Below are 16,894 nucleotides of genomic sequence, written 5' to 3'. Positions count from 1 at the left end.
AAATCTCTAACCAGGGGAAAAATTTGTCAAGATAAGGCCAGTATATCTGGCAGAGAAGGCAAAGGGCAAGATGAGATGGGTCAGATGGTTTTCACGGTCCCACAGTGTTAACAAGTAAGTTAACACGGTCCCCACTAGGAGAACAGAACCAGAAAGAATTTGGGGTTAAATGGGCCACGCTATTCTGGGTACTTACTGTTATGGCCAATGTAGGTGGATCCAAGTTACACGGAAGCCGAATGAATAGTCAGCACCCTGGACAGCTCCAAGCACATTGCTCTGCTGCGGCTCCCGGGGTGACTTTTATGTTTTAGGGACTTCACTGTCATTTCACTGGCCACCATTATGGAATAGGACTCTCTAGACTTAGGAAGGTTATTTAGATGTTGAGAGCTTTACAAATATATCAAGGGTGGAGTTGAAATGTCTATATAGATTGGGAATCCTTTGTCTAGACTGTGGTGGGGACTATTGGATCCCAGAGTGTGCAGCCCTGTGGGGAAAGATGGAACTGCAACCTCTGACATCCTCTGTGCACTGACGTTAGCTGCAGCAAGTGATGTAGCACAAAGTTAATTTTTTTATGTACAAGTCAAGCCTGCATATTCAACCAAGCTACCTGAATTAGGGCGTCTTGGAGTCATTTTGACCTCTGAACTTTCACTCATACCACGGCATGGAAGCAGAGGGGTTACTAGACACAACCACATAGCTCACTCTCCTACATTATTGAGAAATGACATAAGATTCCTCGTTTTGAAAAATTTCTGGCAATTCACCCCATTAAAAGAAAAATAGTCTTTTCTAAAGAATTTGTGGTCTGGATTCCCTTTTCTGTGATGTTTTGGATGGGGTTAGAAAGATGTTTCTATGAGAGGATATGTGGTTGCTGGCAATTCTCAAATCTTTTTGTGGCACTCTGATTATATCAATAAACAGTCAATAGACTTGCAAAACTTTATATTTAAAATAATTTACTAAAAATGTAGTCTTAAGACTGAAATGGCATCAAGAGTAAAAAAATCTCATATTAAATTCCCTGTTAGTCATTGTATAGCATTCATGTCCTATAAAGCCAAAGCCAGTTTCAGAGGTGACCTTTTCTGATGCATATACCTTTGTTTTTCTCTCGTTTCTGCACCAGAGCTTATCATGTATAGACTAAAAAAGCAACATCAACACAAAGCACCAATGTTTTGCTTTGGCTCCAGAAACAATGGAAACTAAAGCAAACTGAAATTCTTTCTCACTTTTTAGAACTTTTCTCAATGTTTAGATATATTGTGCATTGAGAGAAAGTAAGCCTATGGATCATTCAGAAATACTTTCTAATTAAATTGGTAGTCATAAAACTGTATTTTGGCTTCAGGCTGATACATCTAGGTTTCTGGTATAGCCTTGGCTGTTTAGCTCGTATGACAATCCATCATTCTTCAAGATTCTTTATGGGTTGAAATGACCCATCATTTGTTTTGCAGATACCTCAAATCAGCTATGCATCCACAGCCCCAGAGCTAAGTGATAACACCAGGTATGACTTTTTCTCTCGAGTGGTCCCGCCTGACTCCTACCAAGCCCAAGCCATGGTGGACATCGTGACAGCACTGGGATGGAATTATGTGTCGACACTGGCTTCTGAGGGGAACTATGGTGAGAGCGGTGTGGAGGCCTTCACTCAGATCTCGAGGGAGATTGGTAAGCATATATTTATCGGATGATTGTATTTGGAGGCGACAGGTTGCTGATGCCTGAGCATCTCCAAGTGCTCTCTTATCTGTAGGGAATAATTAGAACTCCTACAGATGCATGAACTAGGCTGTCCACTCTGGAGGGAAGCTGGGTTTATTATAAATGATTTTGTTGTTCATAGGCCTATCAAGGTGACATTTTGGTGCTAATTTAGGAAGTAGGGCTCCTGACTCAAGTGAACATTTTTTAAAGTTGTCTGTTTTGAAAAGGGAGTTTGCTGGCACATTAGAGGCACTGTAAATTTGAATAAATGACATACTATTTGATTGTTCTAGATGGAAGTTTACATTAGCAAGTCATTAAATTAAAAAAAAAAGTCAGTGGAATTTAACATCCAACACTAGAGGGATTAAGTCTAGTAATCATCTTAAAACAATGCTGAAGTAGCCCCCAAGGCTATACTTAAGCAATATTCTTATTGTCATGTTTGACTTTTTTGCATTTTTATTCTTAATGAAAACTCTGAAGCTTAGGGTGTGGTGAAGGGCAAGATGTAAAAACTTGTTTACAACAAGGTACTGCTGACCTCCATCCTGGGCTTTTTTTCAAGGTGCTTATTCAAGTGTCTAGGCATTTCACCATCTTGTATATGTACCAATGAGGTTATAAATCCATTCCACTACTTTGAAAACACAGAGCAAAACAAAGGAACAACTTAGAGCACAGATCTTAACTGCTGATTTGTCAACAACGTATCTTTGTGAATGAAATATGTTATTGTTACTTAAGTACTATTATTCTTATTAAGAATGAATGAATTTTTCCATAAGAGTAATAATATTTTGTTGAAAGATTAAAGTGTCCATTGATTGTTTCTCAGTAATTTTGAGCCTGTAGAAAGACATTATGTTGATAAATTTATTGTTTTTCTTAGAGGCCTCGACTCAGAAAAAGATCATGGGAGTGATTTGGGCTTAACCATAATTACCAAGGACAAAAAGTCTGATGTTATTGAAATAGGATTTTCACTTGAGAGATTTGCAGATGACTGCAAGCTTTTCTGTACATAGTAGGGCATAGAAAATTATAATACACAATATTTAGTATCTTTAACGTTTGTTCTACATTTATGCTATTGCAGAAAATGTATAAAAGGCCTGGTCTTGTTGGACAGATTGGGCTAATTGATTTAATTGGACAACTGTTCACACCTGCTGTAAGTGTGCATGATGCCATAATCTTTGCTCTCTGGGAATTTATATCATTACTGCTATAAAACAGAGTCAAAACATTCAATTGATCTTTAAATTATGACAAATTATAGTATCTTCTTGGATAAAAATCTAAAGTTTGTCTTTAGAGGAAATGCCCACTCAAATGAAAACAATAGCTTCTGGAAATAGCGTTAATGTATTATTGAAGCAACTGATGTCAGTTCTTGCCAGAGTGATAATTCAACAAGAGAAGGAAACTAATAGAGTATGTATTGAAATAAGTTTTCTGCAGTGATCCTGGACATTCTGCAACTTGAGGACACATTTTGTGTGCATGAGATAGATTCCTATAAAAAATTCAAAACAGGACATTGTCTGCCAGTTGTCGCAGAAACTGACAAAATGCATTGTTCTAAAAGTTAAGTGAAACCACAGTTTTATTCTTTTGACTAAAATAAGAAATACTTAGTTTTTATTTTTTAGGGAGCGTTGCTATGCTTTGGTAATACTGTCACATAAAAGGATTTAGATGGTGCCATTCATTATTCCTGTTTCTATCATAGTCATTAGCATGGGAGAAAATAATTTTGGTGCCTTGTATATGCTCTTGATTAGAGCAACACATTTCTTCTGTGTTGATCTTTTCAGTATTCTGTGACTTGATTGGTTGTCCATTCTATTTCAGTTCTTACTTATCTGGGGAATGGAGGAGGGATGGATTGTCAATTAATATGCAGAATACTGAAAAGGCCAAATTAGTGCCACACTGGAGTATGCCATGGAATATATTAAATATCAAAATCGTCCCTCATTTTAATGACAAAGATTTTTATCTGGAACAAAAATAGCTGAAAATTAAACCTTTTATATGACAATGATATTAATGGGAATGGCAAATGGTAGCAACTTAACCCATTCTGAAATTATCTGATGTCTCTAATGAAAATTCATTAGTTCTGTAACATTTGCAGCTCTTACTACAACACTGATGACATCTGTCACCATGTTAGTAGTGTGTTTTTAAAAAAAAAAACCTCAGTAGCTTGACTGAAGGAGATGTATACATTAATTTATTTTGGAGTGTCTGCCCATTAATAAAATTGTATATTTCCCCAACTCATAGTGTTCTCTGTACTTTATTCTGAATTTCTCTTTAGCAACATCGATTGCTAAGAAATTTCAGTGTAAATTGAGGCTTCCTCTGTCTTACCTCTGATTAACTCAAGCAGATCATAATGGAGTGATGGTGAAATGAAAATTGGTTTAGTGATAAATTGCTTCTATGGTTTGATTAGAATGTTTTTCATTTTAACAAAATCAGACTTGGGGCAGTCTCTTTTGTTAATCTGGGAGAATGAAGTTTATGAGTGTATGGTGGTCATGATCAGACCTCAGTGATGGCTTTTCCCTAGTTGAGATCTTTCTGAAGGGGAGAGGGCAAGGAGACACTTGATAAAGACAAATAGCCCCTTGATATCCCAGCTGTTGTAGTGTCATCCCAAGGCATCTCTTGACTATAGGATTATTGCTGGAGAAGGAAAAAAAACATATTTGGTATCACCAAATAACACAGTTTTACTGACTGGAGCATAGTTTGTCTAGTGAAGTATGGGAGACAAAATTGGAAGGCTTGACATAGACACATGATTATTTCAAATCATAGGTTGTTTATTTTATCCTTAGTTTTCTAGACAATGGAGGTGTGCTAGGCCATTCTGCATTGCTATAAAGAAATCCCTGAAAGTGAGTAATTTATGAGAAAAGAGGTTTAATTGGCTCATGGTTCTGTGGGCTGTACAGGAAGCATAGTGGCATCCACTTCTGGGGAGGCTTCAGGAGACTTACAATCGTGGCAGAAGGTGAAGCAGGAGCAAAGGAAGGAGATGCAACACACTTTTAAATGACCAAATTTTGTGAGAACTCACTGTCTTGAAGACAGCACCAGGTGACAAGAGATCCGCCACATGACCCAAACACCTTCCACCAGGCCCTGCCTCCATCACTGGGGATTACATTTCGACGTGAGATTTGGGTGGCGATAAATATCCAAACTATATCATTCCACCCTGGCTCCTCTCAAATCTCATGTCCTTTTCACATTGCAAAATACAATTATGCCTTCCCAATAGTCCCCCCAAATGTCAACTCATTGTAGCATTACCTCAAAAGTCCATGCTGGGTGTGATGGCTCATGCCTGTAATCCCAGCACTTTGGGAGGCTGAGGTGGAGTTCGAGACCAGCCTGGCCAACATGGTGAAACCCAGTCTCTACTAAAAATTAGCCAGGCATGGAGGCATGTACCTGCTGTCCCAGCTACTTGGGAGGTTGAGGCAGAGAATTGCTTGAACCTGGGAGGTGGAGGTTACAGTGAGCTAACATTACACCAATGCACTTCAACCTGGGTTACAGACCAAGACTTCATCTCAAAAAAAAAAAAGATGTCCAAGTTCAAAGTCTCATCTGAGACAAAGCAAGTCCTTTCCACCTATGAGCCTGTAAAATAAAAAACAAGTTATTTACTCCTAAGATACAATGTGAGTAGAGGCATTGGATAAACATTCCTGTTCCAAAAGGAAGAAATTGCCAAAAGAAGGGGGCTGTAGGCTCCATGCAAGTTCAAAACTTCAAAACACAGCAGGGAAGTTATTACATCTTAAAGCTCCAAAATGGTTTCCTTTGACTCCATGTCCCACATCCAGGGCACAGTGTTGTGAGGGGTGGGCTCCCAAGGCCTTAGGCAGCTCTACCCCTGTGGCTTTTCAGGGTTCAGCCCTTATGTCTTCTCTCGTAAGTTGTTGAGTACCTGCAGCTATTCCAGACACCGAGTGCAAACTGCTGGTGGATCTACTATTCTGGAGTCTGGAAGATGGCCTCTTTCTAACAGCTCCATTTGGCAGTGTCCCACTGAGGACTCTGTGTGGGGGCTCCAACCCCACATTTCCCCTTGGCACTGCCCTTGTAGAGGTTTTCTGTGAGGGCTCTGCCCCATCAGCAGGCTTCTGCCTGGGTGCCTAGGCTTTTCCATACATCCTCTGAAATGTAGGCAGAGGGTGCCAAGCCTCATCACTCTTGCACTCTGTGCACTTGCAAGCTTAATGCCACATGGGGGCTGCCAAGGTTTATAGTGGCTCATACTCTGCAGAGCACTGGCATGAGCAATATCTGAGGCCCTTTGAGCCAAGGCTAGAGCTGGAGTGGCTGGGATGTGGGTAACAGTGTCCTGAGGCTGCACAGGGCAATGGGGCCCTGGACCTGGCCCATGAAAGGACTCTTCCCTCCTATGCCTCTAGGCTGTGATAGGAGGGACTGCTATGAAGGTCTCTGAAATGCCATGGAGGCCTTTCCCCCATTGTCTTAGATATTGTTTTAGTTATGCAAATATCTCTAGCAAGTGGTTGCTCCACAGCCTGCTTGAATTCCTCTCTTGAAAAGCTTTTCTTTTCTGCCCCATGGCTATGGTATAAATTTTCCAAACTTTTATACCCTGCTTCCCTTTTAAATATAAGTTGCAGCTTTAAGTCATTCCTTTGCTCCCACATCTGAGTGTAGGTTATTAAAAGCAGCCAGGCCACATTTTGAAAGATTTGCTGCATAGAAATTTCTTCTACCGTATACCCTAGGTCATTACTTTCAAGTTCAAACTTCCACAGAGCCCTAAGGCATGAAGAGAATGCAGCCAAGTTATTTGCTAAGGCATAACACAGGTAACCTTTGCTCCAGATTCCAGTAAGTCCCACATTTCCATCTGAGACCTCAATAGCCAGGATTTCACTGTCCATATCACTATTACCATTTTGGTGAAAACCATTTAACTGGTCTCTAAGAAGGTACAAACTTTCCCTCATCTTCCTATCTTCTTCTGAGCCCTCCAAACTCTTCCAACCTCTGCCTGTTACCCAGTTTCAAAGTCACTTCCACATTTTCAGGTATCTTTATAGCAATGCACCACCCCTCAGCACCAAACTTCTGTATTAGGCTGTTCTTGCATTTCTCTAAAGAAACACCCAAGACTGGGTAATTTATGAGAAAAGGGGTTTAATTGGCTCATGGTTCTGCAGGCTGTACAGGAAGCATAGCAGCATCTGCTCCTGGGGAGGCCTTTTGAGGTTTACAGTCATCATAGAAGGTAAAGCAGGAACAAACACACCACATAATGAAAGCAAGAGCAAGAGACAGTTGGGAAAGGGGGAGATGCAACACACATTTCAGCCACCAGATCTTGTGGGAACTCACCATCCTGAAGATAGCACCAAGCCATGAGGGCTCTGCCGCCATGACCCAGCACCTCCCACCAGGCCCCACCTTCAGCATTGGGGATTACAATTGCACATGAGCTTTGGGCAGGGACAAATATTCAAATTATATTAGGAGGAAACTGCTGAGGAGAGGGGGATCTATCAGAATGTATATTTAAGGTTGTACTATGAGAAGTAAAAGACAAGGAGACCAGTTCAGGGGCCATTCCAATAAAAATCTTGGCCTGATACAGGGCAGTGATAACAGAAATGGAAGAGGAGACAGACTTGGGGGTCATTTGTGAGGTGAAGTCTATGCAATTTTGTAACTGATTGGACGCAGAGCTTCAAGGTATGAAAGAAGTTAAAGTTGAACTTGAAATTGTATACCTGGGCAACTAGGAAAAGGCAGGTACCGTAAACAGAAAAGAGACAGTAAAATGAACACAGTGAACTTTAGGTAATAGTACATAGCTTTGTGGAGAAGAATAGGAAGGAACATTGATCTAGAGCCAAGCAGGAACTGAGATATAGATCAAAGTTCATTCTCATAAAATTGAGGATGGAAAGGTGGTTGCTAAGGTGAGAAGTAAAGGGGAATGAGGATGGACTCATGGAGAGAAGTTTTCATATAAAGGTGTGTGATATGGTTTGGCTGTGTCCCCACCCAAATCTCACCTTGACTTATAATAATCCCCATGTGTCAAGGGTGGGGCAAGGTGGAGATCATTGAATCATGGGGGTGGTTTCCCCCATACTGTTCTCATGGTAATGAATAAGTCTCGTGAGATTTGTTGGTTTAATAAATGGGAGTTCCCCTGCACAAGCATTCTTGCCTGCCACCATGTAAGACATGACTTTGTCCCTCATTTGCCTTCCACTGTGATTGTGAGGCCACCCCCAGCCATGTGGAATTGTGAGTCAGTTAAACCTCTTTCCTTTATAAATTACTCAGTCTTGGGTATGCCTTTATTAGCATTGTGAGAACAGACTAATACAGTGTGGGAATAATGGCCTAGACATTGCAATGGGGAGGTAACAGTATGGTGGAGTGTTCTGTTTTCATGGGTTTATGGTCATGGGAGGGCTCTCAGTGTCCTTTGAAGAAGACTTCAATTATTGGAGATGATAAAAGGAGCTCCTCAGAAAAAAAATTTAACAATGTTGAGCAGTGCTTCATAAGAAAACAGGAATGTTTGCCAGAATGCATAGCTGAACATGCACAGTAGGGTTGGGGTTAGGGCTAGAGTTCCTACATGAAGTGAAGTCCTTGAAAGGAGGTATTTTATAGTAAAATATAGTAAACTAGGTGGCTTAAAATAATAGAAGTTTGTCATCTCACAGTTCTGGAGACTAGAAATAAAAAATTAAGCTGTCAGCTGGGCCATGCTGCTTCTGAAACTTGTGAGAGAGAATCCCTCCTTGCCTGTGTTAGCTTCTGGTGTTTGCTGACAATCCATAGTATTCCTTGGCTTGTAGATGCATCACTACAGTCTCTGCCTCTACCATCACATGACTATCTTCTTCCTTCTTGTGTTTGTCTCTGCGTCTTCTCTTCTTATAATAATGCAGACCTATTGGAATAAAGGCCCACACTACTCCAGTATGACCTCATCTTAACTAACTACATTTGCAATGACCCTCTTTCCAAATAAGGTCACATTCTGAGGTACTGGGATTAGGATTTCAATGTATTTTTCTTGGGAGATAATTCATTTTTTAACAGAGGGTAAAGGAAGGTATACTCAGAAAGTTAGCTTCCAGTGATAGAGATGGGAGGTGGGCCAGGAGGACAACATGTTGGTAATAAGGATGAGAGGGGCTTAAGCAGACAGAATTTAGTTAATGGAGAAGCCTGTAATATAGCGGTTTCACAAGTTCCTTTTGGAATGTTATGGAATTCTACTCTCCCAATACTGACTCTTGGGTAAATGAGGTAACCTAATGGATAATTCAGGGTTCCAGACTGGGATAAGTGATGGGATCCCAGTGTCTGTCTGGCTTTCCTAGGTAGTTGACAGCTTCCCAATAGGATCACAATAGACACTGCCAACACAGGTGTGTACCTGCTGTTCACCTGTCCCGCTTTGTGTAATTCCAATAAACTTCTCGTTGATGACACCTGGAAAATTACATAAATCCAGAGAAGTTTTTCTGGCCTAATTTATTTTTATTTCCCTCTTTGGTCTTTTGGTTTGAGGGAAGAGAATAGCTTAGTTGCTGCTGGTTAAGACCTACATGTTACACAACCCTTAGCTGTTAGGTCCACAGTCATCTATTTCTGTCTTGTTTAAATTCCTTGATATAATGTTTCATTGATATTATAATAAAGGAGTTGATAATATTCACTCATGCTTTTCCATCATAAGCTCTGGGCCTGGTGGCTCATGACTCAATACATGACTTCCTTTAGTCTTTTGACAGGTTCCTTCTCTTCTTTGTCTTACATTATTTTATTATTTTAAAAAGAAGAGAGGATAATAAATGTTAATGCTACTGCTATCATTGTAAGGGGCAAGGAAGCTAAAGTTTTATCTCTGAAGATAAAAGGAATATGTGAAAACATATCTTTTCATTGTAGATTTGCACAGTATGGCGGCACACCTTCTTTAATCAGTCATCATGTTTATGAATGGCTTATTGAAGATGACAGGTCTTCAAGTCGTCATTGCATACATTACAGGGGGCAGAATAGACCTGATTCTGTCAAATATTCTACTATATGTGTCTTTCTCCCCTAAATTTGCAAATGCTGGAAGCTTCTGACTATTGTTTGACATGTTCAGAATATTAACGTCTTAGAGTTGGAAGAGACCAGAGAGTTGTTGGGATGGAAGATTCTGTTTGAAATGTTAATGTAATGAACCAATTTAATTAGTTCATTTTTGGTGTGTATAAAATGACAGTTGCCAAAAAGTTTGATGGAGTTTTTTTTTTTTTTTGGTGAGGGTCAAGCAATACAGTAAGGAAAATTTCATCCCTAGTGTACAATCGAAACGTGTTCACTGATCATATTTTAACGTATCTTTGTACAGTTTTAAAAGAAAGTATTTTCCCCTCTTGGATTATAAACAAGAAACAAGTTTCTGTTAACTGAAATGGATTCACTTTAAGATTAAAACAAAGTATTTTCAATGACAGAAAGGAAAGAATAGATAAAGAGCAGCGTTTCCCCTCAGATGTTCATTGCTTTGGAAAAATGACTTCCAGCAGGCAAAAATCAATTTGACAAAAGTATTAATGTTGTAAAATACTATGAATGAANCAAGCAATACAGTAAGGAAAATTTCATCCCTAGTGTACAATCGAAACGTGTTCACTGATCATATTTTTAACGTATCTTTGTACAGTTTTAAAAGAAAGTATTTTCCCCTCTTGGATTATAAACAAGAAACAAGTTTCTGTTAACTGAAATGGATTCACTTTAAGATTAAAACAAAGTATTTTCAATGACAGAAAGGAAAGAATAGATAAAGAGCAGCGTTTCCCCTCAGATGTTCATTGCTTTGGAAAATGACTTCCAGCAGGCAAAAATCAATTTGACAAAAGTATTAATGTTGTAAAATACTATGAATGAAAGGAAACAATTTAATTCAATTGAAAATTGTACTTTATATTCATACAGCTGAGTTCCATTGATAACACCACATTTTGAGTTACAAATCACATTTAATTAATATTAACACCAGGTAATTGGCAAGAATAACTTCAAAGGAGGGCTGAGAAAATTGCAAATTGGAACTGCAGGTGCAGTGATACTGTAGAAGCTTTATAGGGATCCAAAGGACGTGCATATGATTTTAACAATTATTGCAGAACCTGATCAAATAGAGTGTCATTTCAAAGCTGTTCTTCACCCCAGCCATTCCTAATATTTAGGGCCTAGTAACTGCCAAGTAGCAACAGCTGCTGTTAATATGAAACAGCATTCAAATAAGTGCTTTAAAACCTATGATTCTTATGCTGTAGTTAAGTTGTTAGTAAACAATGGCAGTTTGATGCAGTAGAACCAACCATGGAGTCAGAAGCACTTCTTTAAATCCTTATTTTTCAATTATGAGATTTTGTTAACAAGCTTCTCTGAGAATTAATTTCCTTGTCTGTAAAATGGAGGCCGTTTCTGCTCAGTAATAATCCAGTGATAGAATTCTTGTGAATGTTCTTTATGAACTCAAAAGTGCTATTTAATATCAGATATTACTAGTGAAAGGAACGGGGATAATACAGATTTTCCCCTCAAAGGCATAACAAAGCTGTATATTATCATAAAGATGGTAGGTATGTTGCCTGGCATGTAGGATATTTGAAATGGCAGAGTGTTTTTGCTTGATCTGTTAATTACCTTCAATCTTAGCTACATGTGGTTAAGATTCTACATGAAAGACCAGAGAGGAGGATTTCAAATGACTCCTGACCACCTCCTCTCTCTTTTCTCTCTTCCAGTTCTCAATGCCATCCGCCCACTTCTGGGCTAAGTATTCTACCATCCTATTCTTGTCATCCTTGGTTATTGAATATTATTTACCATGTCGCCTAACAGTTGTTTCTGCTTAAATATGACCATTCAGTTGCCACTTTAAAAGGGTTGAGATTTGAGGACAAATTTGGGGTATTTTGCCTCATCCTTAGCAAAGTGCTTCCAGAGTCCCTGTGCGTAACTCTGTGGTACCACTTGCCACTCTGATTGTAGTGCCGATTTCTCTGTCAATCTCTTCTATCAGGACATGTTTTATCTTAGTGGAAAGATCCCCATTATCCAGTACAGTACCTGGCATGTAACAGGTGCTTCATGAATTTCTGTTGAATGACCATTGTCACCAGATTCATGGTTGTGTTAGTAATGTGAGTCTGAGGGTAAGGTTTGCTCAGCCTCTGGGAACCAAAGGGCAGAGCTACTTCCAACCATGCTTTATGCATTATCTTTGATAATACATGGGAACCTTCAGGGGTTACTGTAATGTTAAGTCACGTTTTTATTGCTGGCAAATACCAAAGCCGATAATCTGTAGGTTCATCCCAACTCTAATCTCTTAGGCAGCACTGGGGAGTGGTTAAGAACTTCTCACTGGCTGGGTTTATGTTCCAGATTTGTCATATTGTAGCAAAGGGATCTGGGTAACTTACTTAATCATGTTGTACCCCAATTTATTCAGGTGTAGAATGGGGATAAAAATTGTATAAGAATTGAGTGAGATCATACGTAACAATGTGTGGCTCATGGCTAGTGTTCAACAATGGTCAATTTGTACTTTTCTTTTCTTTTTTTTTTTTTGAGACCCAGTCTCACTCTGTCACTCAGGCTGAAGTGCAGTGGCATGATCTCGGCTCACTGCACCCTCTGCCTTCTGGGTTCAAGCGAGTCTCCTGCCTCAGTCTCCCAAGTAGCTGGGATTACAGGTGCATGCCCCCACGTCTGACTGGTTTTTATATTTTTAGGAGAGATAGGGTTTCACCATGTTGGCCAGGCTGGTCTTGAACTCCTGACCTCATGTAATTCATCTGCCTTGGCCTCCCAAAGTGCTGGAATTACAGGCACGAACCACCACGCCCAGCCTCAATTTGTATCTTGTAAGGAGCCCATCTACACCAGCAGGTAGCCTATGAGTGTTCTTACTGCCCTGAATATGTATCCAATTTGCTCAATGAGCAAAAGGCAGCAGAGAGGCTAAGTGCTCAATTAAATGCAGCCCATTCTTGCCATTCCTGAAACTTGCTCCGTACCTTAGCAGTGATAAATCTTATTGTTTCTTCACATGACTAATGTACTACCTAGCATAGTGCTGGCCATAGTTAAATACATGAATTCATGAAATACCAGTCACAAATGGCTCACCAAATCTGCTTGCTTCTTTTTCATTTTGAATCTTCTTAAGAATGAATCAATTCAGTGAGCATTTATAGTGCATGTGTCAGGTGATACTTGTGCTAAGCTTTGAGGATACAGAGACAAATCATGGTCTTTGCTTTCCAGCAGGTGACTGTGTTTCAGAGGAGGTGGAGATGCAAACAGTTACAAATTCATGTGATCTTTGCCTTAATGGAGGCATCATTTAGAGGCATTGCCTCCAAAACACTGCCTGAGAGAGAGCATCCTGCAGTTCATATAATGAAAAGACCTGGCATGAGACAGTGGAACAGGACAGCTTATGGACCCCAAGCTCGAAGGAAGTGCACAGTGGCATATGAGTTAAATTAATTCAGACAACTTGAGTAGAAACCCAGTTTCCTAAGAAAAGAGTGCAAAAGTTGAATGTAGAATATTATGCCAACTTTGTAATGTAATAAATATATGAGAAATGTTTAATATGTATAAAATATCTAGTGTTTGACGGTTCTTATTTCTTCATCTATTGCTGATTACTCTCATGTATCCTCTTACGTGCAATCAGTGTGTGGCTTTACCTGACAGTATTAGTCCCTGTTTTTCATGATCACCCCTACCCAGCAGCAATTTCAGTTTTGTTCCGTTCCTGAGTCTTAGCCAGGGCCAAGAGCTTCTACCCAGCATCAACCCACAAGTTGCCAGGGTTTGGAATGGTTTTGTCATGATGAACCCTGTATTTGGTTGTCCTGGAGTGAACCCTGAGCCCCTCTCTGTCACTGCAAACTCACAGTGATGTCCCACCAGACATTTGACTTACACTTCAGATCCTTGGAGATGGACCTGTCCCCAGATTCTGGCCTGCTGGTTTTGGACCATGACACACTACCTATTCCTTGTCAACTTTACCTGACTGGGTTGAAGTGTCTCCTCCTCTGCCTTTATTCTGTCACAGCTGGTAAGGTCTGACTATGCATGAAGTCATCAAGCAGAATCCTGGCTCTCGTATGGGGCCCTGACCCCCTCTAGCTTGTTGTCTTTATATTTATCATGTTCTTTTAGTGTCATACGAATGAATAAATGTGAATTCCCAAGTGTAAGAGAATTTAGCCTCAAGTGATACTTTGAACCTCTTTCCCAGAGATTCCTGTGCAAATGCTTCAAAAGGGCCAGGAGCTTCACATGAACTGTGTGGTCCCTGTTTTCGGTTATTTGTTTTCCTGCTACCTTACTCCCACTGCCAACTGTATTAGTTTGCTGTAACAAAGTCCCATAAACTGGGTGGCTTGAGCAACAGAAATTTGGCCTCCACAGTTTGGGGGCCAGAAACTTGAGATCAAGGTGTCAGCAGACTTGGATCCTCCTGAGGCTATGAGGAGGAATCTCTTCCAGCCTCTGTCCTTGCTTCTTGTGGTTTGCCGGTGATATTTGGCATTCCTTGGCAAGTAGAAGCATCACTTCAATCTCTGCTTTCCTTTTTACATGGCATCTCCTCAATCATGGCTGCCGGATTGAGCCTGATTAATGAAGTTCTCTCTGACCTAAGCCCATATTTGTTCTGGTTCTTTGGGTGAATTTTGGCCCTGGGATTACCCATTTTCTCCTAAGGGATTAGCTTCTGTGATCAGAGCCTTGCCAGCTGGTCTCTGCATGCCTCGCAAGTCATGACAAGAAGTGTGCTTCTCTCCCATGCTTAGCCCCAAAGAAATCACATTCTTTTATTTTCCTTTCCAAAGTGATTTCCTTGTTAAAGCCATTGTGTTTGGCAACTCCAGCACTAGATGAGAGCTTTAGGATGCAATTTGTACTTACTGTGTTGATAGAACATAATGTAGAAACACCCTTCTGCAGAAATGAAGCAACATCAGAATCTATTTATGTCATTTTTTATAGGCCCTAAAAGAGTTGGCCTGAGAATTAGGAGTGTGTTTTCTGAGTTTACTTCATCATGTATCAACTAAGCAACAAATATAGTTTCCTTGAAAAGAAATGGCTTCATAATTAATAAAATCAGAAGGCTATCAGATGAATAGTTGATTGAAATAGGTGCCAATTATTTCAGGGGTTACATCCGTTGATAGAACTTGGCTGCAGTCTCTGTCCTCTAGGATCTGCAGGTTTGACAGACTGGGCTGCTTTGCTTTTTTCACTCTTACCTGACCAAAGCCGTTTCATGATTCATTGGGGGTCCCACAAGAGGAAGGCAGAGGAATGGAAATAAAGTGAAACTCAAGTCAGCACATTTTGTTTCTTGTTAACAGCTCTGGGAAGAGGTTTGGTTGGGAAAGGAATTTCAAGTAATGATTTACACATATCTTCTGGCAGTTGTAGCAGTGAGGAAAAAAAAATAATGCCTCTTGTACCAGCTCAGATACACTTCCAAGGCATTGGTACTTACGGTCATACGACTCTAGAGTTACATTTGCATCGTGAATCATGGCTGGCATGTGCATAATGGGCTATTAAGGGAAATAGGGATGTTTAGAGTGCATTGCTAGCCTTGTGTGTTTCATATTGTGGAGGGCAACCACTGTTTTCCCCTTTAAAATGTTGCTTGATGATAGTGTCAGAGGAAACCCTGTGATAGATGGAATTATTCACTTGAGCTGATATGACATTTTATTTAACAAATATTTGAGCCCCTACTGTGTGTTGGGGCCTTGTTCTAGGTGGTAGGGATATGATGCTGAGTGAATCCAGCCAAGCTTACTCTCTTTGCATTTTTCATGTCCTTGTAGTCTCAGATCTCTCTAGGCTACAGGAATTTTGCCTAAGCCTACAGAGTGAGATGCCATGAACAGAGAGTCCATGAAAAGTTAGAGATGGCCTACATCTATATGAATAACTACTTGACCCCTTGGGTGTTCTGGAGATGCTGGAGTTCACTTGAGGTGTCCATGGCATGCTGGGGGTAGGGGTCACACATTTGAATGAGAAAGAACATGTGTGCATGTGTTTTTGTGGGCACACACAGAGGAATAGGCCTGGACCGAGGAAGGAGCTAGGCCAGCTTGTCAGGTGCAGTGTTTGGGAGCATTGCCAGATGCAGGTGGCATGAAGAAATGCATTCAGGCTCACGGAGCACAGATCAGAGATGGTGGTCTTGGTGAGGACCTAAACATACTACCACATGGCAAAAGAGTCACACATACCACGCTGCAACCTGGAATCCCTGCGTGTCTTCCATGTTAGTTTTCTTTTAACATTTTCTTTTCCTTCTTTTTTTTTTTTTTTCTGAGACAGAATCTCACTCTGTTACCCAGGCTGTAGTGCAGTGGCACAACCTTGGCTCACTGAAACATCCGTTTCCTGGATTCAAGCGATTCTCCCACCTCAGCCTCCCAAGTAGCTGAGATTACAGTCATGCACCACCACGTCCAGCTATCTTTTTGTATTATTATTATTATTTTAGTAGAGACAAGATTTCACCATGTTACCCAGGCTCATCTAAACTCCTAGCCTCAAGGGATCCACCCGCCTTGGCCTCCTAAAGTGCTGGGATCATAGGCGTGGGCCACTGTGCCCAGCTAATGTTTTATTTTCCTTCTGTTCTCAGTTTATTTCCAGGAAGCCTTCTCTAAACTTCATCCCCTCCTCTTCCCACCTAAGTTAGATTTCTCTTCTATGTATTCTGTCAGTGAAAACAAATCCAGACTTAGATAAGGAGGGATTTTATTCAGAAGAGAGACCATTGCCAGAGAGAATGCTGCAACCTCAGAAATTGACAAGTGTCACAAAATCAAAAAGAAAGAGGCTTCTCTTATATAGGGTAGGGAGAGATAACAGAAGCTTGATTAAAATTATAAAAGGGGAGCAAGCAATGGAGGGATGATCAGTGGGATGGCAGGGGGATGATCAGTGGGGCAGGGGGGGATGACCAGTGGGACGGGGGGTTGACCGGTGGGATGGTGATGGTGGGGGGGGGGGGGGTCAG

The 16,894-nt window shown here is 40.6% G+C and overlaps 1 protein-coding gene across 3 annotated transcripts in view; it reads left to right on the top strand.

Moving 5' to 3' along the window:
* The window catches only part of GRM8 (glutamate metabotropic receptor 8), an 863,233-nt gene that overhangs the window by 155,585 nt on the left and 690,754 nt on the right, over positions 1–16,894 (top strand). For all 3 annotated transcript variants that reach the window (XM_017873818.1, XM_017873820.1, XM_017873819.1), the window contains exon 3: positions 1,479–1,695. In XM_017873818.1, coding sequence (XP_017729307.1) covers positions 1,479–1,695 — 217 coding nt within the window. The remainder of the gene's footprint in view (positions 1–1,478; positions 1,696–16,894) is intronic.

The sequence above is a fragment of the Rhinopithecus bieti genome, unplaced genomic scaffold (assembly GCF_001698545.2).
Source record: "Rhinopithecus bieti isolate Rb0 unplaced genomic scaffold, ASM169854v2 scaffold_7683, whole genome shotgun sequence".
Classification (NCBI taxonomy): Eukaryota; Metazoa; Chordata; class Mammalia; order Primates; family Cercopithecidae; genus Rhinopithecus; species Rhinopithecus bieti.
Note: the sequence above shows the minus strand (reverse complement) of the source record. Positions and strands in the feature narration are given on the sequence as shown.